Source organism: Typopeltis vanoorti, chromosome 16 (assembly GCF_054136105.1).
Source record: "Typopeltis vanoorti isolate ZY-2024b chromosome 16, IOZ_Tvanoo_1.0, whole genome shotgun sequence".
Classification (NCBI taxonomy): Eukaryota; Metazoa; Arthropoda; class Arachnida; order Uropygi; family Thelyphonidae; genus Typopeltis; species Typopeltis vanoorti.
The window spans coordinates 45,367,713-45,392,663 of record NC_143564.1 but is presented as its reverse complement, the minus strand read 5'-3'; the positions used below and the strand labels follow the sequence as shown (position 1 = coordinate 45,392,663).

General features: G+C 37.1%; 1 protein-coding gene across 2 annotated transcripts in view; it reads left to right on the top strand.

Annotated features, from left to right (window-relative positions):
* The window catches only part of LOC150097986 (protein mothers against dpp-like), a 139,281-nt gene that overhangs the window by 40,051 nt on the left and 74,279 nt on the right, over positions 1–24,951 (top strand). The window contains exons 2-3 of one of the 2 annotated variants that reach the window (XM_090406494.1): positions 2,430–2,513; positions 22,533–22,704. In XM_090406494.1, coding sequence (XP_090262620.1) covers positions 2,442–2,513; positions 22,533–22,704 — 244 coding nt within the window. In that variant the 5' untranslated portion in view covers positions 2,430–2,441. The remainder of the gene's footprint in view (positions 1–2,429; positions 2,514–22,532; positions 22,705–24,951) is intronic. The other variant, XM_090406493.1, reaches the window with a different exon arrangement.

Genomic DNA, 24,951 nt, shown 5'->3' with positions numbered 1-24,951 from the left:
ATATCCTGTACACTGTTTCAGGGTACACAACAGGAACACATCAGGAATCTGTTGATGATCATAATGAAAATACTTCTGTCCTCATTGGCATACTGTGAGTTTTACTCTTTTGTTAAGGACCAAGTTCAGGCATTGTATGTTAATGTGGGGAGTATATAATGGAATGCATAAGTTTCCTTTTAAGAGTGATTGGGCAAATCACTCTTCATCCACTGGCACTGTCTATAGTAATTGCTCCGTCTTTGGTTACTCTGTACTGTATTTCTTGATCTTGTTCTATTAAAGAATATTATTTGTTCTAAATATGTATGCTCTGGCACATATTCAATGATGGTACCATCTAACAAGATAGGAATTTTTGAGGTATTACTCATGATTATTTTTATTTATTTATTTTTTTTTTGTAAAATTCATTTCAAGTCCTATCAGTTTGCTTGTGTTGTTCAGTCGATTTCTCATCTTCATAAGTTCAGTGGCTTCTGAAAAAAATGGCAGTATCATCAGGAAATTTAAAGATTGCTTATTTCTTTCCTGAGATCTTGTTAACCTTGTTGCCCCACTCAAGTTTTCTGAACATATGCTCAAGTCCAGCTGTTAAGTCTACTGACTGTCACCTTGTTTTAACACCTTTATTGACTGAAAAGTAATCTCCATTTCCTTCTGTGCAAGCATTGACTTTTAAATAGCTTAGATTTGTTTGATATATTTAGCAGTTGTACTTTCTTCCAGGTAGAACTTCTACACAATCAGCATAGCCATAGCTTATGCTGCTCTTTAGGTCATTCATTTGCTTCTTCTCAGGTATGCATGTATAAATCATACCTGGAGCACTTAGTAGGGAAATATTTCTGTAAGCTTCACATTCAGATTTCTTTCCATTTTTATAGATGGATACTATGAAACCTCTGATATAATCATCCTGAAAATGATCTTCTGTCTATGTCTTCTGAGTTGTATAGTGCCTGCCACTGTGAAACTTTTACACCTTCATATTTCTAATCTAATAAGCCGAAAGGCTATTTTACCGGCGAAAATGTTATTAGAAAGGGGGATGGTAAATCCCTTTATGTTTTTATAGCCGGGTATGATTTCGATCCGAGTTTCGTACCCGGCTATAAAAACATAAAGGGATTTACCATCCCCCTTTCTGTTACCTTCATATTTCAGCATTTCTAGTTCAATGGCAAATTACTCTTTTAACATTTCAGATTTTTGATGGCTTTTTTCTGTCTTCTTATTGATATGTTCTCCTTTCTCTTGAATAATATTTTCTACCACTATTCTGCCACATGTGTCATTTAACAGTCTCTTTCAGATAATTACACCAGACATCTTGAATATCTTTATCAGTTTTTGTTACATTTATCATCCCTGATTCCTTTTACGGTACTCTTTCTTCCATTGTCACCTTGGTTATATTTATCTTCTATATTCTCACCAGTCTTCCGATGACTTTTGTGTATCCACTTTTTTTAAAGCATAGCGCAGCTTTACAGTTTTCTCTGTATTTTCTGTAGGCACATGCTGATTTACTAGGAACTTTTGATACTGTTTCTTTCTTCTTTTTTTTCCCTTCTCCAGGATACCTTTCATATTTCTTGAGTCTTTGTAAACAACTTTAACACATTCTCTCCCCTCTCCTCACCTGAATTAATGTTTTCTCTTCAGAGTCTGCCAGTCTCCAAGGTTTAGTTCTTGTTTTCACTTTCATTTTCCTTGCATAATATTTGTATATTTCAGTTTACAGTTCACTTCTGAAATTTGTTTGACTTGAGTCTTTTTAAAACTTTTGTATATAATTCTTTTCAGTATGATAATAATCTTAATCCTGCTCAAAACTAAGTGGTGATCACGCCCTATTTCAAATTCCCTGTATACTTCTGTCTCCTGCATGAATGCGAAGATATCACCATCTGCAGTAATATGTCAGTACAACTCTCCTTATTTCTTGCATCTTCTCTCCATGTGAATTTGTTGCACATCTTTATGATGGAACACATTATTAGTAATGGCTAATCCTTAACAGAAATCCAAGAGTTACCGTTATTAACTTTACTCTTCTCTCCATATTTTCCGAAAACTATGTTTGGTATTCATCTCCTGCTTTGCTGTTTAGATTTCCAACAAGAATGAGCCTTTCTTTTTCTTTGTCTGCTGTCTTCTCTACTGAAACAAACATCTTCTTCACTTATTTCTTAATGGAATCTGGTACCATAAGTAAAAATTAATCTTGTCCATTTCATCATTTTGAATTTTTCTTTCATCTCCCTACTCGAAATTGTGTTGTTTTAGAAGAGTATCTTCATGTTTAGTGTTGAATAGTATAGCAGTATAGCTACTCCTTCCTTTCCCTGATTACTTGCCTGAATATAACATCTTGCAATTATTATTTAGAAGAATCTCACTGCTTTTTGTCTTCTTTGTTTCAGTAAACACCAGTTATGCCAACATGGTACATCTCCAATTCTTCTGCCAGTTCCAGTTCTTTTCCGTTGATACTTCTTACATTGATGGTATGTATTTTTAATTATGCTGTTGTTAAGTTTGAGTTTGTTCCTGTAGCTGACTTTTCACTGTTTGCTGTGATTTCTTGAGGAAAACAGCAGGGAGGCCTTGTTTAACCTTATGACACCCTATTCACCATGATATTCCATCATGTTTTGTTTTGGTTTAAACCAATACACAATATAACTTGGTTGTCTAAGTCTCAAATTGACAGCTCATCCTCATTTGTTTAGTGTCCAAGTGGATACTAACAGGATGTACTACAAGAGGGTGAGGATTTAGGACACCCTGGTGGTTCTCTTCATTTTTTAAAATGCTATCTGGAGGTCTTCTTCCAGTTATCTAGCTTTGATCTTTAAACAACCCTTAATTAAAGTCACTTGTTTTGAAATTCCATTATACACTTTGTTTTTCATGCATATTGTGACTTGTATGTATAGCTATTTAGTCCTGAAGTTGGTGTGTGATCCAGTGAAATATCAGTTATTATAATCATTAAAAGCAATAATAATTAATGGTTAATATTTAAATATTTCTGAGTAGTCATAACCACTTCTAATATTTTTTTTCATATTCAGTTTCTCTCTTTTCAGCCTGTAAAATATTGCATGCTTTTTTAATTATGAGTATCATTCCAATGGATTCTGGGTTTGGTCTCAATACCATGTTGCATAAGACCCAACTTTTGAGGAAGTTACTCATTGTAGCACTGGTGTTCATGAATTCTTCCACAGACTAGTTCAGTCTGTTCCAAGCATGCTAACTACACTCACAAGGAATGTGATAAACAATGGTTAAAGGAGGAGGAGGGGAGATGAAGGTTGTCTTTTGTAGTTGATAAAAAAAAATGAGAAATTTTATATATAGATAGGCTTCACAGTATAAAAACAATATCAGAGGAAAATAAATAATTTATTGAACATATTAATATTTTTCTGGAGTTCCAGTCAGCATTCCCAGAGTACAAAATTACAAATGTGGCAAACACACATAGCACTTAATTAGATATTGGTAGAGACAAGTTATATTGTAACTGAAAATGAACTAATGTCCTAAAAAAGGCAGATGAAAATGAAGTTACTTCAGAAAAGTCAGGCTAAATGTGATCTTAGAATGATGGTCTCCCAGATTTTTGGCATAATGCAGCTGCATTTATTGAGATTGGGGGAGTGCTTCATAGCTGATTCTAAAAATAATCTCTCACACCTATAACAAATTCCACACAGTATAGTTGTTTTTGTCCATTTAATCCTGTTTAAAGGAATGTCCAGAGCATGGTTTACCAGTTCTGACTTATGATATAGATGAGCACAGACACAGTTTTCATGTTCTTCAAGGCAGAAATCCAAATGCCTGTGTTTCATATCTAACCCTGTTTGCCTCATTCAAGTTTTTTAAATGTATTCATTAAAGTTTTTTAATTAATATTTTAGTATACATTGCCATTTCCTGACAAATTTAAAGTCATGTATAACCAACGTATAAGTTTACCTACAAGAACTCCTCTTTGCTTCAGTTTACTTCATAACTTCAGCTTAATAATAGGGCTGTAATAGGGCTGTATTTGAGGTATCCTATCAAATGCTTTTGTGAAATCCAGCACTATCATGATGTAACAATTTACATTATAATAAAATTAGTTTAATCCTTTATCCAAGTGTGAGCAAACAAAGTTTGCACCTGAAAGTATCTTCAGAACTGGGTTAAGGTAGTACAACACCAGGGCAACTCGTTGCAAAGGTAGAGCAAGCTACCAACACTCCTATCTCAGTATCTTCTATATCTCAGTATCTCCTATAATGCAAAACACATCTCCTTGCGGATATGTCTAATGTTGTGCATTAAGGGAAGGGCCACTACCCAGACTAGTTTCGACCTTTATTGAGGTCTCTTTAGTGGGAGCCAGGCCCAAGCAGAGATACCAGGCAGAAGCATTAGCAGGTCATCTCTACCTATAGGAGTTGCCAAATGGTGTTCCACCCTTTTTTTAATAAATTACTCTGGATTTAGAGAAAGATGTTGAAAGTTTATTTTTCACTTGGTTAGAGTATAATAAAATTAGTTTAATCCTTTATCCAAGTGTGAGCAAACAAAGTTTGCGCCTGAAAAAGTATCTTCAGGACTGGGTTAAGGTAGTACCAACACCAGGGCAACTCGTTGCAAAGGTAGAGCAAGCTAACAACACTCCTATCTCGGTATCTCCTATAATGCAAAACACATCTCCTTGCGGATATGTCTAATGTTATGCATTAAGGGAAGGGCCACTACCCAGACTAGTTTCGACCTTTATTGAGGTCGAATGGGAGTTCATGCCTTTCATCACTGGCCTCTTTAGATTTAAAAAAAGTTGTGCTGAGAGTCAGCTTGATAGTGAGAGAGGAGGAGAAAAGATAGAGTGGATAGTAGTAGATAGTTAAAAGAGGCCTCAGTCGATCTACTTGGCCTGACTTAAATGTCAGCACCAAGCAGATCTCCGACATTATCTCCCTCCATCCGTTCTTTTCAGCTTTCCTCGGTCGGTCACCTCTTCAGATGACCGCCCGAGGAAAGCGGGGTAAAAACAAATGAAAGAAGCAACACATGAAAAAGGAAACTGGTAAATAACATTAAAACGTACATATAACAATTTGTAAGACAGAACCAAAGAAATAAGAAACTAGGTGAATTTCGGAATTTCAAACTGAATGACCAGAAGAGCGGGGGAAGAGCCTGGCCTGAGTGATGCAGCTCACAAGGAGCTGCACCGCCTCGATGTAGGCCTTCGCAGCCCAGGTTCTCAGGGTACCCCCTCCTGTGGAATAGACAAATACCTTTTCATAACAAAAATTCTAATCTGAAATGGAAAGAGAAAAAGGGGATTTCCCCCCCCCCCCCCGAGTCTGGTCGCTCAGTACGACAAATCTACTGGCTTGTCTACCTGTTAAGCAAGGCTTACATCTTCCTGCTTTCTGTTGTTGTGGGTTTTGAGGATGTGATCTGCTAACTTTTCTCCGCAGGAGTAGTTTAACATTCCTAGGCCTCTGTACAATGCTGCTCCTGCGTCATCCTTTGCATCAATAAATTCTTCGATTTGTTCTGGAGTGATTTCGTCTATGTCTTCAACAAACATATCGTTCCACTCTGCGCTTACCACTTTAGGCCCGTTTTTCCCTGTGAGGATAAGTAGGATATCCCCGAATTCTTCTATACCATTTCGTAAAGCCTTCTCTTCCTCGGGGATGTCTTTTAGTAGATGTAGTATTGTCGCATTGGCTTTTGCATAAGGGTACTTTGTGGGTTCTGCTATTACCTTTCCAGGTTCAGCTATGCCCGGACTCCCTGGTTTTGGTTTTTTTACATTCCCTTCTTCAGGGCTGCCTGGCCTTTTTTGTGTGGTTTCTTTGCTATGAATTTCCATTTCTACTGTTTCTTCTTCTGTTATTTCTTCAACTACCATGATAGGACCTTCCTGCTGGTGTTTCTGTTTATTTTCTGTGGTGGTGGTTTGGTCGTTGGCTGGCTCCTCATGCTTTGTGTCTTTCCTGGCTGCTTCTACAATTTTGGCTGTAGGTTTCTCTGTTGCTTCATTTTGCGATGTGGCGGTGTGATTCTTTGTTGCTGCCCTTTCATGTGCAGCCTCCAGGGTTGGGAAGTCGTTCTGCTCCATGCCACTGATATTGTTTTCCGGTGTTGCAGTGTTGGGCGTAATAGTACCTCCCACTCTTTCTGCATGGTTTCTACTTGGACAGGTGTCCACTTTATGGTCTGTGTTACCACATTTTAAGCAGGCAGACTGGCAATTCTGCAATGTATGGCCCGCTGTCAGGCAGTTCCTGCATTTCATTTTCGGGCACTGAGCCCCGAGATGCGTGAGGGCACCGCACTTAAAACACTGTCGCTTTACGCCAGGGTAGCTAACCATTACCCTGGCCGATCCTATTTTGACGAAATTCGGAATTTCTGCCTTCATCATGACAGAAAAAGTGACTTCTCCTGACTTCCATTGAGGGAAGTCAGCGTCTGTGCCAATTTTTATATCCCGCACGGCTCCCCATTTCGAGAAGACTTTAGTGATGATGTCAGTGTCTTCTTCGAGATATTCAATTGGGAAACGATCTATTCTTACACTTTTGGAAAAACTTCCTATCACAAAAGGATGAAAAACTTTTCCCTGGCACTCGACTCCTTTCAGTAATTTTTCTCTAGTTGCAACGTTAGTGCATACAACTTGAAACCTTCCCCCCCCGTAAGGGGTAAAACCAGAAATGTTGTCTGCCCCGACATAGTTAATTATAGTCTTCGCAAACGTCCTCTTCTCAATATTAGCATCAATTTCGAACACGAGGGTTCTTACCCTCGGTAAAACCGAAGACATTATTGCTTAAAGAAAGAAGACTTTCCAAGGATAGTCTATTCCTATAAATTAACGGAATGCCGTGTATAGGCCTGAAAAACCCACAAAAAGAACAAGGTATCTTACCAAGGCAGGACCCTGTTGGTAGCAGAACTTCAATCGGAGCTCTCTTTTCAGTTCTCGTAAACTGTTGCTGGAATCAGCTGGAACAGGTTTGAAGAAGGACTGGAACATGGAGTTTTCTCTCAAGGCCGCTGGAAACAGGTCTCTTCAGTGGGAGCCAGGCCCAAGCAGAGATACCAGGCAGAAGCATTAGCAGGTCATCTCTACCTATAGGAGTTGCCAAATGGTGTTCCACCCTTTTTTTAATAAATTACTCTGGATTTAGAGAAAGATGTTGAAAGTTTATTTTTCACTTGGTTAGAGTATAATAAAATTAGTTTAATCCTTTATCCAAGTGTGAGCAAACAAAGTTTGCGCCTGAAAAAGTATCTTCAGGACTGGGTTAAGGTAGTACCAACACCAGGGCAACTCGTTGCAAAGGTAGAGCAAGCTAACAACACTCCTATCTCGGTATCTCCTATAATGCAAAACACATCTCCTTGCGGATATGTCTAATGTTATGCATTAAGGGAAGGGCCACTACCCAGACTAGTTTCGACCTTTATTGAGGTCTCTTCAGTGGGAGCCAGGCCCAAGCAGAGATACCAGGCAGAAGCATTAGCAGGTCATCTCTACCTATAGGAGTTGCCAAACCTATAGGTAGAGATGACCTGCTAATGCTTCTGCCTGGTATCTCTGCTTGGGCCTGGCTCCCACTGAAGAGACCTCAATAAAGGTCGAAACTAGTCTGGATAGTGGCCCTTCCCTTAATGCATAACATTAGACATATCCGCAAGGAGATGTGTTTTGCATTATAGGAGATACTGAGATAGGAGTGTTGGTAGCTTCCTCCACCTTTGCAACGAGTTGCCCTGGTGTTGTACCACCTTATACTCCAGTCCTGAAGATACTTTCAGGCGCAAACTTTGTTTGCTCACACTTGGATAAAGGATTAAACTAATTTTATTATACTCTAACCAAGTGAAAAATAAACTTTCAACAATTTACATTATTGGCTAATTTGTCACATTTTTATAGAAAGTGAGTAAATTACTAAGACAAGACCTTCCCTTTACAAAGTCATTCTGTCCTCATTGAGTATCATATTTCTTTCCACCCATTCCTGAATCCATCCATTCTGTCCTTAACTAACTTTTCCAATACCTTAAACTCCTGAAATATTAATTGATGTATAATTTGAACCTCAGTTCCATTACACAAAGAAGGCTCTTTGTGGATTAGAACTATTTTGCTCTCTTTCTATTCCTATTCTCAGCACTGGTAGAGTGCTAACTCTACCAGTGCTGAGAATTGAACAGTCTAATTAAGGACACTGCCGTTTCTCTTGCTCTTTCCTGTACCACGTGAGCTAAATGTTGTCTAGCTTCATTATTCATATCAAGATTTCTTAATATCTGAATCACCTTGAGTTTGTCTATCTATTCTTGTCTTGAACTTGGTTGCATTGGTATATGGATGATATACACTTGTAAAGCAATCACTCTGTAATTCAATCATTTCTTCTAATAATAAGATAGATGGCAGCAGAGAATCTATCCTAAATAGGATAGATTCTCAGTTGAGCATTCCTGTTGCCAAAGGATATCCTCTGAGTTGGAGGACGTGCCAACTAGACCTACTGATGAAACATCACCGCCTTGCTTATTTGGAACCTGAAGTGGCTGATGCTATATTTGGTCCCTAGAGTTGGGGGTGGCTTCTTTTCCCACACCCATCTTCTAACAAGCAGTGCAGTCAAGGGCATACCAAACATATGGTGATCCAGGGCCTCTCCATCTTCAAGGATGCAGCAGTATAAACACTTCTGTAGGCTGGCTGCATATAGTATCTATGGGACTTAACTCCTGATGGTAATGCATTTAGGAGGCTTTTGCTGCATTGTATCAAAATAGTGCTTGGAAAGAGTCATGGAGACTAGATACTCTATTGTATGGAAGCATCTTGTGCGTGTGTTCTTGTGCTGTTTTTATTGCCTCTGAAACACTAACATTACAGTAAACTGAAAGAAATGTAGTATCACTGCAGTTAATATAAAAAATACCTTCCTTCAAAAAATCCTTCCGAACCCCTTAAAAGAAATTTAAAACTCAAAAATTAAAAAAAAAAAAATCTCTTTTACATACACTTTGCTAACATTTGTGCCATCCAACTTCAAAATGATGCATACTGGTGAAACATCACCACCTTGCTTATTTGGAACCTGAAGTGGCTGATGCTATATTTGGTCCCTAGAGTTGGGAATAGGGATGGCTTCTTTTCCCACACCCATCTTTTACCAAGCAGTCAAGGGCATACCAAATATATGGTGATCCAGGGCCTCCCCATTTTGGACAGTCAAGATGGACTGAATACACTCTGTATGATTGCATGTTCCACAAGGAATAGAAGTAATCATACAGAGACTTTCTGGGGCTTAAAGATTTCCATACCATATCTGTCACTCATTTGCTATCCCTGCTGCATTCCTAATTCTGCAAGTTATTTTGATCTTTGATTTCCTATCCGTTACAACTGATTTTTTTGCAATCCAAACTACTCTAACCATGAAATCATCCTCCTCGGTGACTGTTATATTCACAACTCCAGCTCCATTTGGCTCTCTCTTTCCAGTTCTTCTGACCAAGCTGGAAGAGATGCAAGGTATTTGCTGTAACCAGTAACCTAAATTTAGCAAATTTTATTTACCAACCAGATTACCTGACAGTTCTCTCTGCTTACCCAACATTCTGGATCTTTTTACAACCAGTGCTCCTTCTGGGTGCACTGTTGATAATTCAGATCATAATCTCATATAAATTCCATCTCTAATGGAATGCCTTCTCTTTAGCTATTCAAAATCTTATATCCTTTGGCAGTAATGCCAAGTGGGAAGATCTCTGAGACTTTTACTCCTTCTCATGGACTACTCTTTCTGTTCTTCAGATTCAAATATCCATTGCAATCATGTTGCTTGAAATTTTTCCTGTTGGAATGAGAGTGTTCATTTTCCATTCACCTATCACCTGAATTTGTCATAATCACTACTTTGTACAAGTTCCGCATATACCCTTTATTAACTGACCATTCCACATGCTTAGTTACATCCCACATCAAGATTGCATGATCATTCTCCCCAGTTAGAGGCAAAGTGGGGATATCTTAAGAGAACAAAGCAAGTGGTCCTAAGTAATAATAAAGACCGACGGAATATACAAGAAAAACAAAAACAAATAAAGGAGAAAATTATGTATGGAGGCTCAATGATTGGGAGGAGGGAAGTATTTAATGAAAATGTGACAAAATCTTGATCTTGTTTCTCAGGTGCAAAAATTCACGATATTAGCCACACAATCCGGATGCAAAAAGGTAAGTTGAAGGAAATGATTGTCTTGGTTGATACAAATGATTTGAAAGGTGGGAAGTATTCTATGAAGGACGATGTAAAGGAGTTTTTAGAAGAAGCAAAACTGAAGAGCAAGAAGGTGAAGATTGTAAGTCTCCTATCAAGCTATGATAGAAGCAAACTCAGGAGGAGGGCGTTGGTAGCCAATTAATCTATACGTAGATTGTGCAGAAGGAATGATGTAGGATTTGTTGATCTGTGCCGTGTGTTTGATGGAAAGAAGGATTTGTACAATGCTGATGAACTGCATCTAAATGGTTTTGGTGTTTGGTGTCTGGAGAGAGTTTTGTTCACTGAGCAGGCTGAAGTGCAAATTCAAGAAAACTTAAGCAATTAAGGTGGAAGCAAGTGAGTTTGTGTGATAGCACTTATGAGGTGAGTGAGTGTGAGAATGACCAAGTGTGGAATCTAATCTCTCAAGCAAAAATATTGAATAGGATAGTCAATTCAGGAAGTAAAGATGGATTGGGGTCTAACCAATGCCTTTTTGGCATTGGTTAGTGCAACCTTGCCAGAAGTTATAGGCATTGGTGAGACTTGGCTTACAGCAAATGATGTAGTTACAGGGATTAATGTTAAGGGTTTAGTATTTTCAGGGAAGATAGAGAAAATAGGATGTGGGGGAGGAGTACTGCTGATGATAGAAGATGAATTGCAGCCAAAATGAATAGGAGACAGGTAGGAGGTTGGCAGTTCATTTGAAACAATCTGGTGTGAGATTAATGCCAGTAAGACAAAATAATACAGTTGGTTGTTTCTATAGACTAGGAAGTTCCACAAGTGATCTGGAAGACATGTATCGCCAAATTCACACAATGAGTACAGGTTGAGTGATTATTATGTAGGACTTCAACTATGGAGATATAGACTGCAAGGAAGAAAGATCATTATCTCAGGCGTAGTGGTAAAAGTATTAGAAAAATTGGTCAAAAAGAGAATTCAAGAATGGGTAGATAAAAATATGATACCGTATGAGGGTCAGCATGGCTTTGGGAAGGGTCGTCATGCCTTTGTAATTTACTAACGTTTTATAATAGAGTAACAGACTGCGTTGGATAAAGGAAATGGCTAAATGATGATTTTGCAAAGGCATTTGACAGAATACTACATGAAACTCTGTTATGCAAATTAGAGCAAATGGGGATGGATATGACACTGGTTAAATGGATAAGAGGGTGGCTGCTGGGTAGATATCAAAAAGTGGCATATGGAGAGGCAGAATCAAGGTGAAAACAGGTGATTGGTGGTGGTGTGCTGCAAGGTTCAGTGCTGGGACCATTGCTGTTCAATTTATACATAAATGATAGAGGAAATAACCTGAAAGGAAATATTCAGTTGTTTGCTGATGATGCGAAATTAGGTAGAGTAATAGTTAATCAAGGCAAGTGGAGAGTTTTCAGGACGATTTAAATAGGCTGTCAGTATGAGCAAAAGATAATGGGTGTCAGTTTAATGTGGAGAAATGTAAAGTTATGCATTTTGGGATAAACAGATTACAAGCCGTGTACACATTGATGTGGCACTGTACTCCAGGAAATAGATTAAGCTAGAGATTTAGGGGTGGTGGTAGACAGAGAGTTAAAGTTTAGAGGACATGTTGCTAAGGTAGCCCATAAGATTACTTGACTATTGAAGAATGAGTAGAGATAAGGAATTGTTATTCCTCTTTATAAGGCCTTGATACTCCCACATCTGGATTACTGTGCTCAAGTCTGGTCCCCTTGGTTTCTTGGTGATGAGGAAGCGGTGGAGAAGATTCAGAAGCAAGTGAATTCCACGAGCCATTCACCATCTTGGTGAATGGCCTGTGGAATGTTCCCTATGAGGATAGATTAAGGGTGTGTGGATTGCAAAAGTGAGACATTTAAGTGTTGCTTAAAGGGTTTTATAGGATTGATGCAGGGGAAATGTTTCAACACTTGGCTAGAGGGACCAGAACAGGGGGGGGGGTCCTTGCTGAAAGTTGAATAAAAATGTGGTTAGTTGGGGTTGTGAGGACTAGATTTTTCCATTTCCTTCCTTCTTTCTCTGTGCGCTTTTCTCCTTTCATTCCATGTACCCATAGTTGAAGTCCTCCATAATTATTACTTGCCCTGTGCTCATTGTGCTAATTTGGTGATGCATATGAACATTTTTCATTTTGCTCTCCCTGGCCTATACCAAGTACAATAACCAACTATTTGCTTTTATCTCACACCAAATACCTTCAAATGTACTGCCTTCCTCAAGTCTACTTTCCTGTTGAATGGTTGTAGTTTTGCTATCATTAGCAAAATCCTTCTCAGAAGTTCTATTAATGCCTATAATTTTTGGCAAATTCAAGATAACTAATGTTGCAATGTCACATTTATTCTTGATACATTCTTTCTGTTCAAGTTCTCACAATTTTGCATATCCATTCTTGCACTGAAATAAAACTTTCCCCATATACCTATCATCCAATTCATTCAAGTGCAATCCATCAGGCTTACTAATTCTTTTGCGAACCGTATTCACTCAAAATATCTTTATACCATTCCTCCTACTCAACTTATACAGTGATTAATTTCTACTCATGGCCCTTCTTCAGAGTTCACTCCTTTCATACTTTGACAAGTGACTTTGCAAACTTTACTCGCCAACTCTTCCTTTTTGCATCTTTCACTAACTTTTTCATATTCTCTTGAATTTCATATTTTTCAGCTTTTAAATCATTTATTCCAACCCAAATTATTAATTCTTTTCTTCATTGAAATCCTAATGACATCTTTCTTTAATCTTTACACCCAAGAAAGCACGATTTCATTAGACACTCATCAAGCCCCCCCCCCTTCATCATGGAATTTCCATACAACATTGCCTCTTATCTCTTTAGTCTGCCTGTTTTGCTTATTAATACTCTCCTTATTTCTCTCTCTCTCTCTCTCTTTCCCCTACTCTTCTTGCTAGATACTTCTCCAGACACCAATTTATGCTTCATTCTGAATGTCTTCATAAGCAAGCTGTTTTACTCACCAAGTTCTCCTCACTCATCTAATCTTTCTTTGCTTTTTTTTCTTCAGTTATTGCTTCACTTATTTCTATATTCCTCTTTTAGCTCTCTACAGTATTCCACATTTTTTGCTCCTTTTACTTGTACTTATACACACATTGCATAATGTATGTATAATTTAATTATTGCAGTCAATTTTTTTTTTCGTGGTATATGCACTATTATTGTATATAATATCACTTTTTTATGAAATGAAAAAAGCTGTTTCTAATAATATATTAAACTTCTTTATCAGTAACTCCTCCAACAGCAACTGTCAGGTGGATCAAAGTGTGCTCTATTTCTTTGTATTTTTCGATATTCTTTCTTCATGAACACTGTTCCAGCTCAAGTTTCTTTTTTTTATTATAAATATTCTCTTATTTGTCTTCTCATATTTTCTTATTCGTCTTTTCACCTCAGTTTTCATATCACACGTTATTCTTGGTACTCTTTCTAAATTCATTCTTATGTATCCAAACCACTTCAAGCAAGAATTCATAATACCTTCAAGCATTCATTCAACCCTTTCTAGTTCCAAAGCATTTTGAGAACATTATCCTCATTCCATTGCCAGTATTCTACTTATGTCTCTTTTTTGTTGGTCTCTATGTGTCTGCTACATAAGACAGAATGGACTAAATGTTATTTTTTTAATCAAAAGCTTCCACTTCAGTGGAACTTAACTGTCCCGAAGTAAACATTTACACTGTTAAAACAGTGAAATCCTTGCTGTCTTCTGATCTAAACATGTATTACTAGGAAGTGCACTTCCCAGTTTTCACTACTCTTCAAGATTTGTCCATTGATTCTAACACTTGTACATTTTCTCTATGATTTAAAGCCATACTCTCACCCTTCTTAGTATTAATATGTATAGTTCTGTGTCACACTGTTTCATTTTTTTAGGTTCTGTAGCTCTTCTGAATGTGCTCAAATTACATCATCTGCAAACAGCTGTTTCTCCTTTCTGATCATTAACCATATCTAGGACACTATTCATCACAGCAATAAAGATATGGCATTTCCTTTTGCAGTCCATTATTAAGTGTAAACCACTGTGCATCATCAAAATTAGTCTTCACACAATTTAACACATCCATGCTGGGACATGTCTCATACTATATTGATACAGCATAAGACACAAGACACAGCCAGGTGTGTACGTGTAATTCATGTTTAGTGAATGCTTAGACATTCCTTCATACCCATAGTCATGTTACCTGAATAAATTGAGTTATAATTATTATTTAGGAATATCTTGCCTATTTTAGTCTTCTTCAGCTTCTTAACATCACTTATGCTAACTTAGCATTTCTGTAATTTCTCTGCTAGCTCTTCTTTTTTTGATTGATGTTCTGATCGTCAAACTTATTACACTGATTGTTACTCATAATTGTATTTTTAGGAAGAAAAAGACAACATAGAGGTTATAATAACTAAAATAATTACTATTTCCTGTAATTTACCTTATAAGTCAAATTGGTGTCTTCAGGGAACAATATACAGGTAAAGATATATACATGCATCCACTACATGAGTCAGTGAGACTGAAGTAAGTTCTAAACTGCATTATCTGTTGTGCATATGATTGAGCACTCTTGCCATTGAATGAGCATTTCTCATATTTAAGGCAGTTTTATGCATTCAGATTTAGCGAGGTTAGATTTATTCTTAGAGCAGTGGCAAATTTAAGGAACAGTCTTCTTACAGATTCTGTGGTAGGCATCCAAGGTGTGGTCTGTGGTTCCATACTTTGCAGAATGATTGTGGGATTGGTGAATGTATCTGCTTGTATCTCTCAATTTTCTATATACACAATAGGGAGCCATTAGGAATTCATTCAATAGTCATTTAGGAATGGATAGACTGCTTTCAGTAGTGTAACGGTATATTCAACCACATTAAAAATTTTTCCATTAAGTGTAAGCTGTGAAGTTAAAATGGCAAACATAATTTTGACATAACATGCCTAAATCTTAGGTAAGCTGTTGGATGTTCAGATTCTTGTTTCCTGAATGTTTTATTAATTGGCTAGGCAAGAATTGAGAGTGGAGAAACCCAAAATTTTGTTCTCAAGTTGTCTAAATTTTTCTATCTTATATAGAATAATCAGAATTAATAATTTGAAAAAAAAAAGTAAGAGATATCTTAAATAATCAAGTTTTGATAAGTTTAAACCTCTTTTAATCTGGAGGTGGTGTGACCTTATATAGTTATTATTATCAACATTCTAAACTTAGGAGCATGTATGTACAAAATCACAGGACAGTTTGCAACATAGTGAGTGGTAAATGGATGATACTAATTATGAAATGTATATAATTTGAAAATTTTTTGTTTGCTTTTCTTTTTGTTTACTTCTTTGTATATTGGTAGCAGTTTTATTAACACCTTTTCAGTGTAGAAAACTATGCATTGAGTTTTTCTGTTATAATCCTTAATCAAACTTGTTAAAAAGTGTTCAATTTTTTTGATAATATTTCACTTTTTAGAAATAATTATGGACTGAACAGAGTTACATTGCAAGTATAAATCAGAATTTGCTTTTTGTTTGTCTTTTAAAATTTCTGCAACCTGGAATGATTAGTGTAAAAATTCGATGCAGCAAGAATAAATTTTGTATAACGAACTCATTGAGTTTTTACAGATAGGCAGAACCCAGAACAATTGTAAATAGTCTTTTCTCTTAATATTTAGTATTGTATGTAGCATGTATACAGCCCAACGGGAATTAGGTATCTCTTTGAGCAAAAGATGTAAAATTTGTCAAGGCTAAGGGGAAACACTCTATAATCAGGAAGCCGTTTGAAATTTTGTTTACAAGTTCGACCCTAAGTAACTTCAAGGTCAATGCAGAAAGGGGGGGGGGGGGAAGCAAGATTCAAACAAATGCTCTGCTGGCCGACTTAATCAGATAAGAACATGAAGACGGAGAAGAAAAGGCTTGTCAAAAGTTCCAGAACCAGGAATCATATGATAACGTAATGGGTTTGCATAAGTGCATGCAAGGTGCACAGGGTTTAGAAAACTGAACCCAGGGTTTCGGAACTTAGGGAATATAAGACGGGACTTCTATGAACGAGGAAAATTTTTACACAGAGAGGAGAACCGAGCATACGAGAAGACGATGTGATAGAAAACCTTAGAGTGAAGCCCTGACGTGTCGAGGAGAAAGCTGAAAGGAGGGAAGCCGGCGGTTAGAGGAAGAAAAATGCTGCCAGCCATCATTAGCCCAGAAGCATAGATAACCAAGGGGATGAACAGCCGAGGAGCAGCCAAACTTGTCAGTGAGCCTTTTCCGCTTATCTAAGTCCGTGAAGGCCTTGACAATTCGTGACCCTTTGCCAGTGTGTTAACATGCCGATGAATCATCACCCACATCCCGCGAGCCAACCTGATGAATTGCCGGTAACCCAAGGACCTGAAAGAAGAAAGATCCAAAACCCAAGACGAAGAAAAGGAAACATAGAAAGTCACAGACAGCAGAATTGGAGAATGCAATCTAACAGAAGACAACCTAAGTGAGTTAAAATATTGTTTTATTTAGACTGCGTGGGTTATAAGGATAGGTTAATAAACTGAGAAATTCACGTAAAAGGGACATTTATGGCCTGAGTATCTTTTGGAGACTTATTCTGTCTGGAATTTGATAATTGCATCTAAGAATGAGTATAGAAAATGTTTTGGGTTATAGTTTTTCCCAACTAACTTTACAAATTGTTATAATGATCATACCATGTCCTTAACGCTGATTATTCAAATATTGAGAAGTTTTGTTGATGATATTTCTTTAAGCTAGATAGATAACATGATGTGTGCCTTGTATTAGTTGAAGTAGAGATATATGCATGTCTGTTTTAGAGTTTTTTTTGAGAATTACAGAGGATCATTCCCTGTCTTCTAGTGTAAAATATATGCCTATTTGTTGACTATTAAATCCTATGTTGCATTTAAGCGAAGTTTTTGCCTGATCTTGTTTTTAATTGCAATGCATTGATCCTAAATAAAATCGAACCTAAGTGGGAAGCATTGGTATAAATAGTAAGTGAGTAAAGGACCAAGACTGCAAAGCAAATTGATAACTTGGGGATGATAAAGTAATTTTGTTATGAAAGATTTTGTATCCTACTGGAAGTGTTATATTTCTTGCACCATATCGAGGCATGGATGGCAAAGTCAAAAATCTAAATAAATGTTTCCATTGCTCTCAGGTGAAAGGAATATAGATTTTGGAAGGTAGGAATAAATGCAAAATAGAGAAGAGAAAGAATTAAACGACGAGTACGATATATATATATATATATATATATATATATATATATATATATATATATATATATAGTAAAGTTATATAAGAGATACTAATAAAAAGATACAGAATAAAAATATATACAAATAATAAAGAAAAATAAAAGATCTCATATCATTACAATGGTGCAGCCGACAGGATAAAATCCATGACTTTTAAGGGTGGATTTGGATCAGTTTTGCAGATAAGATCAGGCCAAGCCAATAAAAGTGAATAATAAGTGTTTTACCTTAGAAATATTTGAAAATATAGTATAAGTTTGTAAGAAAAAATATTTTCAAACCATGAATATGGATCTCACAAATTCGGAAGCTACAAGCACACACACAATGGGTGATCGAGAGTTTTTCAGGACGACTAATCCTCACCTCATCATCCCACAATTCTCCGGTGAAGATCATGATGATGTTCTGTCTTTTTTCAAATTCATGGAAGAATTGAGAAATATCGGTAATTGGTCGGACTTTCAGCTTCTGATCATATTGAGGAATAAACTGATTGGCAGGGCCAAAAACGTCTTGTATTCGTCTCCCATATTAAGAGACACATTTGAGTACAACAAGTTTAAAGAGACCCTGATAAAATCCAGTTTTCCAAGGTCAGAAGCGTAGGTCTGAACCTATGGCGCTTACAGAAGTGTATCCAAGAAAGAAAAGAAAGTGTGACTGAATATTACAATAAATTATTAACCATAGCTAACAGCTTAAGAGTATCAAGCGAAGACAGGAACTATCTAGATTGTGCAGATTTTCACCAGTTCAGGCTAGGGATCAGGGAAGAATTTAGGGAAACAGCACATAAAAAGCGGATTAATAATTTAAATGAATGCTACTTAGCAGTGAAAGAAAAAGAAGAAAGGCTAGGAGATTTTCGTTCCATGTCTGGCACTCATCAAATTCACACCATTAATAAAGAATCCGAATCAAGAAAGATGAGAAACGAGAAAGGAATCCAGAAAATTTGAAGGAGAAAACGAAAGAACAAAAAATTGAAGAAAACGAAGGAAAATGTAAAACAACCGAAATCAACAAGATTGAAGGAAGTGAAGTGCTCACCTCGAGTGGTGTAAAACCCATCACAAAGGAAGAAATACAAAGGGCATATCAACCTCTAATGGATAAAATGGATTATTTGCTCAGACATCTGCAAAAATCCACATCAAAACCACCCACTGAGACCTCTAATCAGGAGCGATTGAATAATGAGGAGGAAAGAAGGGGAGAAGCACCAAAATGCTATAATTGCAACAGATTCGGACACATAGCCAGATACTACCAGAGTAAAAGAAGGCCTTATAGTAACAGGCAATTCGAAACTAATATGTTGGGCACCAGCCATCGCACCACAAAATTATCAAGGAAAATAACAAGAGAGAGTGGAAAATGACACACTAAACTCTTAACAGTGATTCAAGGCAAAGTAAGGGGAATACAATGTGAAGTTCTACTTGACACTGGATCCCAAGTTTCAGTAATCACAGGTTACCTATTCAGAAAATTGAAGTCTAGGGTATCTGACTGCATAAGAACACTTGGAAGGCCTGTGGAGCTAAGTGGAATTACAAACCCCTCCCATTTATGCTCGAGACCAATTAAAAGTAAATTTGTGGTTGCCCGGTTTCAAATTAAATGTTGTGCCTGAACTGCTCATTCTACCAGAAACCCCTTGACACGGGAACCGAATAATACTGGGAATGGATTTTCTAAAGGGGCATGGGTCCCAATGTGATTTTTATACCCAAGAAATTTCTCTAATGGGAATCAGGTGGGTTTAAGGTGACAATCGAAGAATTCGCGAGGACAGGGCAAGCGAGTATGAGAGAGCGAATAACCACGACAACAGAAATGAGCGAGGCAGGGTTGTGAGTAGCAAAAAGAAATTTAGTCCCTCAAAATCTCAGAATGTCTGTCTGATAGAAGTAGAAGAGGCCTGTTATTGCTCGAACGCAAACTTGGCAATAAATCCAGGAAAGGACAGGGAGCTAACACACATTAAGGGTGCAATAGAGACAAATTTCATAAACATAAAACGAGGGAACGATACCAGGCACTATACACGTCCTAGTCACGCCAAGTTAAGGGTAAAGGGAAGTAATAACATTGAAGATGCTAGAATGAGAAAGGATGATGTCAGAACCAAGAGAAGAATTGAAAGAGGACTTCAAGGGAGTGACTTAAGCACCCATTATTACAAAAGTAAATTGAAACGAAGCAAGCCCATGTTACGAAGTGAGTGCTTTCCTATCTTTGAGGGCAAGGTGATGGAGTGCTATACCCCTCAGAAAAACTTCGATCTGCGACCTAGAAACACGATAAAAAATTTGTCATCCACATTTCAGTGCATGAAAATTTTTTTTTTAGGAAGGGTGAGCCATTGTAAAAATTCAATGCTGCAAAAATAAATTTTGTGTAACGAACGCATCGAGTTTTTACAGATAGGCAGAACCCAGAACACCTGTGAATAGTCTTTTCTCTTAATATTTAGCATTGTATGTAGCATGTATACAGCCCAATGGGAATTAGCTATCTCTTTGAACAAAAGATGTAAAATTTGTCAAGGCTAAGGAAAATGCTCTACAGTCGGGAAAACGTGTGAAATTTTATTTACAAGTTCGACCCTAAGTAACCTCAAGGTCAATGCAGAAAGGGGGGGGGGGGGCGGCAAGATTCAAATGAATGTTCCGCTGGCCAACTTAATCAGATTAGAACACAAAGACATGAAGACGGAGAAGAAAAGGCTTGTCGAAAGTTCCAGAACCAGGAATCATATGACAATGTAAGGGGTTCGCATAAGTGCACACAAGGAGTGCACGGGGTTTAGAAAACTGAACCCAGGGTTTCGGAACTGAGGGAACATAAAACAGGACTTCTATGAACGAGGGGAATTTTTACACAGAGAGGAGAACCGAGCATATGAGGCGACGATGTGATAGAAAACCTTAGAGTGAAGCCCTGATGTGGCGAGGAGGAAGCCAGTGGTTAGAGGGAGATAAATGCTGCAAGCCGTCATTAGCCCAGAAGCATAGACGACCAAGGGGATGAACAGCCGAGGAGCAGCCGAACTTGTCCGTGAGCCATTCCGCTTATCTAAGTCTGTGAAGGCTCTGACAATTCGTGACCCTCCGTCAGTGTGTTAACATGTCGATGAATCGTCACCCACATCCCGCGAGCTAACCTGATGAATTGCCAGTAACCCAAGGACCTGAAGAAGAAAGATCCAAAACTCGAGATGAAGAAAAGGAAACATAGGAAGTCGCAGCCAGCAGAATTGGAGAATGCAACCTAACAGAAGACAGCCCAAGTGAGTTAAAATATTGTTTTATTTAGACTTGTGTGATGTTATAAGGATAGGTTAATGAACTGAGAAATTCATGTAAAAGGGACATTTATGGCCTGAGTATCTTTTAGAGACTTGTTCTGTCTGGAATTTGATAATTGCATCTAAGAATGAGTATAGCTAATTCCTAGAAAATGTTTTGGGTTATGATTTAATCTAACGCCTGTATATAATCATGTATCGTTTTTCCCAACTAACTTTACAAATTGTTATAATGATCGTAACATGTCCTTAACGCTGATTATTCAAATATTGAGAAGTTTTGTTGATGATATTTCTTTAAGCTAGATAGATAACATGATGTGTGCCTTGTAATAATTGAAGTAGAGATATATTCAGATTTCAGGAAGTTTTGTTAAATATATTTCTTTAAACTAGACAGATAGCATGATGTGTACCTTGTATTAATTGAAGTAGAGATATATGCATGTCTGTTTTGGATTTTTTTTTTTTGAGAATTACAGAGGATCATCCCCTGTCCTCTAGTGTAAAATATATGCCTATTTGTTGACTATTAAATCCTTTGTTGCATTTAAGCGAAGTTTTTGCCTGATCTTATTTTTAATTGCAATGCATTGATCCTAAATAAAATCGAACCTAAGTAGGCAGCATTGGTATAAATAGTAAGTGAGTAAAGGGCCAAGACTGCAAAGCCAATCGATAACTTGGGGACGATAAAGGAATTTTGTTGTGAAAGGTTTTGTATCCTGCTGGAAATGTTATATTTCTGGCAGCATATCAAGGCATGGATGGTGCAGTCGAAAATCGAAATAAATATTTCCATTGCTCTCAGGTGAAAGGAATATAGATTTCGGAAGGTAGGAATACATGCAAAATTGAGAAAAGAAAGAATTAAAGGAAGAGTACGATATAAAGAGATATATATATATAGTAAAGTTATATAAGAGATACTAATGAAAAGATACAGAATAAAAATATATACAAATAATATAGAAAAACAAAAGACCTCATATCATTACATTAGCATTATTAACACAACCAATTGAATTAAGCTATTTGTTGTTTTCATAATGCTTAATTAACCCATTTTAGTTTCTATTCAAATTAATTTTTTTTTCACTTTTAGCACTTTCATGATTACTACACTTGTTTCTCATATTTTAAGGGTATTAAAAAAAATAGAATGGTAATATATAAATTCACATAACATTAACATCTGGAATATGTTCAACTGAAGACTATTCAAATTTGGCACAGAAATTTCAGAGAAAAAATACTGAATATTTTCCATTGCACATCATAAAATGTCCATGAACTTCATTCATTGTAAAAATGTTTGTGGTTGCAGGATGTTTGTTAAATGAATTTGTTAGTCCAAACAATGTTCATAAATATGAACTATTTGTATCTTCAAAGTTCCTGTTAAGTCCACCCACAGTGCTAAACAAATAAGTTTACAACCTTCTGTTGTTTTCAGTAAGAAACTGAAATATAAAAATAAAACTGATGAATGCATGTGAAGTGATCATTGATATATGAACAATAAATTTTGTTACTTTTTGTGTTTTAGGTGTCACATAGGAAAGGACTGCCTCATGTTATTTATTGCAGAGTGTGGCGCTGGCCAGATTTACAGAGCCATCATGAACTTAAGCCATTGGAATGCTGTGAATATCCATTTTCAGCTAAGCAAAAAGAAGTCTGCATAAATCCCTATCATTATAAAAGAGTTGAAAGTCCAGGTAACAACAGAAAGTTTCTTCATTTCAAATTTATTTTGTACAGTTGACAAGAAAAAAACAAAACAAAACAGGTGGGGGGGGGCTGTAAACAGTAATCATTTTCACTTCATTGAACAATCGACAGCACAAATATTTTTCAGTTTATAAAAGAATTTGCATTCCTTCTACAGCTTATGAAATGAAGGCATCATATTCATATTTTAACGGCTCACTTATACTGTCACTTCTTGCTGTAGCAAACAATATAGTAAATTCATTTAGTGTAATAAACTACCAAAAAAAAAAAAAGTTCTGCCCAAAGTCAATATCACCACTAATAAAGTAAATTCTCTACAACAAACTATGCCTTTGTCACTTCCTTTCAGAAGTGCATAATGCTGTGCATTGAGTGTCACTGTTCAAACCAGTTTCAACCTTTATTGAAGTCTCATCAGTGGCAGCCAGATTGAGGAAGATACCAGTGTTGAATTAATGCAAAAGTCGTTTCTCACAATTAATCCGCATATAATGCTGATGTTAGGCTCTTCCACAGCGTGTTATATAAATCGCGTTATGCGAGACTCAGATCACATAGAAAAAGTAGGGTTATGTTCCGAAATCGTTTTTTTTTTTTTAATTATATATACAACAATGACATATCCAACAAAAATATATTTTTATTTAATTCAGGTAATTCATGTAAGTTAAGAAAACACACTATAAAACATATACATAGTATAAATTCAAAGTAAAATTCATAGTATAATTCAAATTACTGAAGGGTTTCTATAAAATTAATTCAGAAGATATTTTTGAGAACAGGGCTGGTTGTGGGAGGACTAGGGGACATCCATGGAAACTGGGCAAAAGTGTGGTTAGTAAAGGTGTTAGATCTGGGTTCTTTACTTTTAGAGTAGTGAATGAGTGGAATGCGCTCCCTGAGTCTGTGGTGGATGCTGTGACAGTGAATGAGTTAAAGGCGAGGTATGATAGATACTGTATGAATGTCAAATTGGAATTCTAATCAGTAAATTGCAGCATATGGGAATGGACATAGGGTTGGTGAGATGGATAGGAGGGTGGTTGATGGAGAGATATCAGAGAGTGGTTTACTCGGGAGTAGAGTCCACAAGACTGCCTGTGACTAGTGGTGTGCCACAAGGATCTGTTCTTGGACCACTGCTGTTTAATTTGTTCATAAATGATATAGGAAATGATCTGAGAGGAACAATTCATTTGTTTGCGGATGATGCGAAGTTGGGTAGGGCAATAGTGAATGCAGATGACGTCAAAATTTTGCAGGATGATTTGGATAGATTGGAGGTCTGGGCTAAGGAGAATGGATGTCAGTTTAATGTGGCAAAATGTAAGGTTATGCATTTTGGGGTGAAAAGATTGGCGGCAGTTTACTGCATTGGTGGAACCGTGCTCCAGGAAATTGATGAGGCACGAGATTTAGGAGTGTTGGTAGATAAGGAATTGAAATTTAGGGGACACATTGCAAAAGTGACCAAAACAGCTCATCAAATCACTTGGTTGCTGAAGAATACGATGACAAGCAGAGATAAGCAGGTTATTGTTCCTCTGTATCGAGCCTTGATAAGACCCCATCTAGACTACTGTGCTCAGATTTGGTCACCTAGGTTTCTTCTTGATGGGGAGGAGGTGGAGAGGATCCAGAGGCGAGTGACTAAGATGATAGCAGGTCTGTGGAATGAACCGTATGAGAACAGGTTGAGGATTTGTGGGTTGCAAAAATTGGTTGATAGGCGGAGGAGGGGAGATATGATTGAGACATTCAAATTACTGAAGGGTTTCTATAAAATTAATTCAGAAGATATTTTTGAGAACAGGGCTGGTTGTGGGAGGACTAGGGGACATCCATGGAAACTGGGCAAAAGTGTGGTTAGTAAAGGTGTTAGATCTGGGTTCTTTACTTTTAGAGTAGTGAATGAGTGGAATGCGCTCCCTGAGTCTGTGGTGGATGCTGTGACAGTGAATGAGTTTAAGGCGAGGTATGATAGATACTGTATGAATGTCAAATAGTTGTGATGAATATGATTTGGGGCCTCCCTCGATGAGTCCAATGACTCCCTGGAGTTGCCTGTAATAATAGTAATAATAATAATAATAATAATAATAAACTTATCTTCATCATCATCAAATTCCTGCGATGTACCCTCAAGGGGTGTACAGGATATGATAGTACTACATGAAAAAAATTACATCATTACTAACTTCCTATCTACAATTTTCCTCCAAATCAGT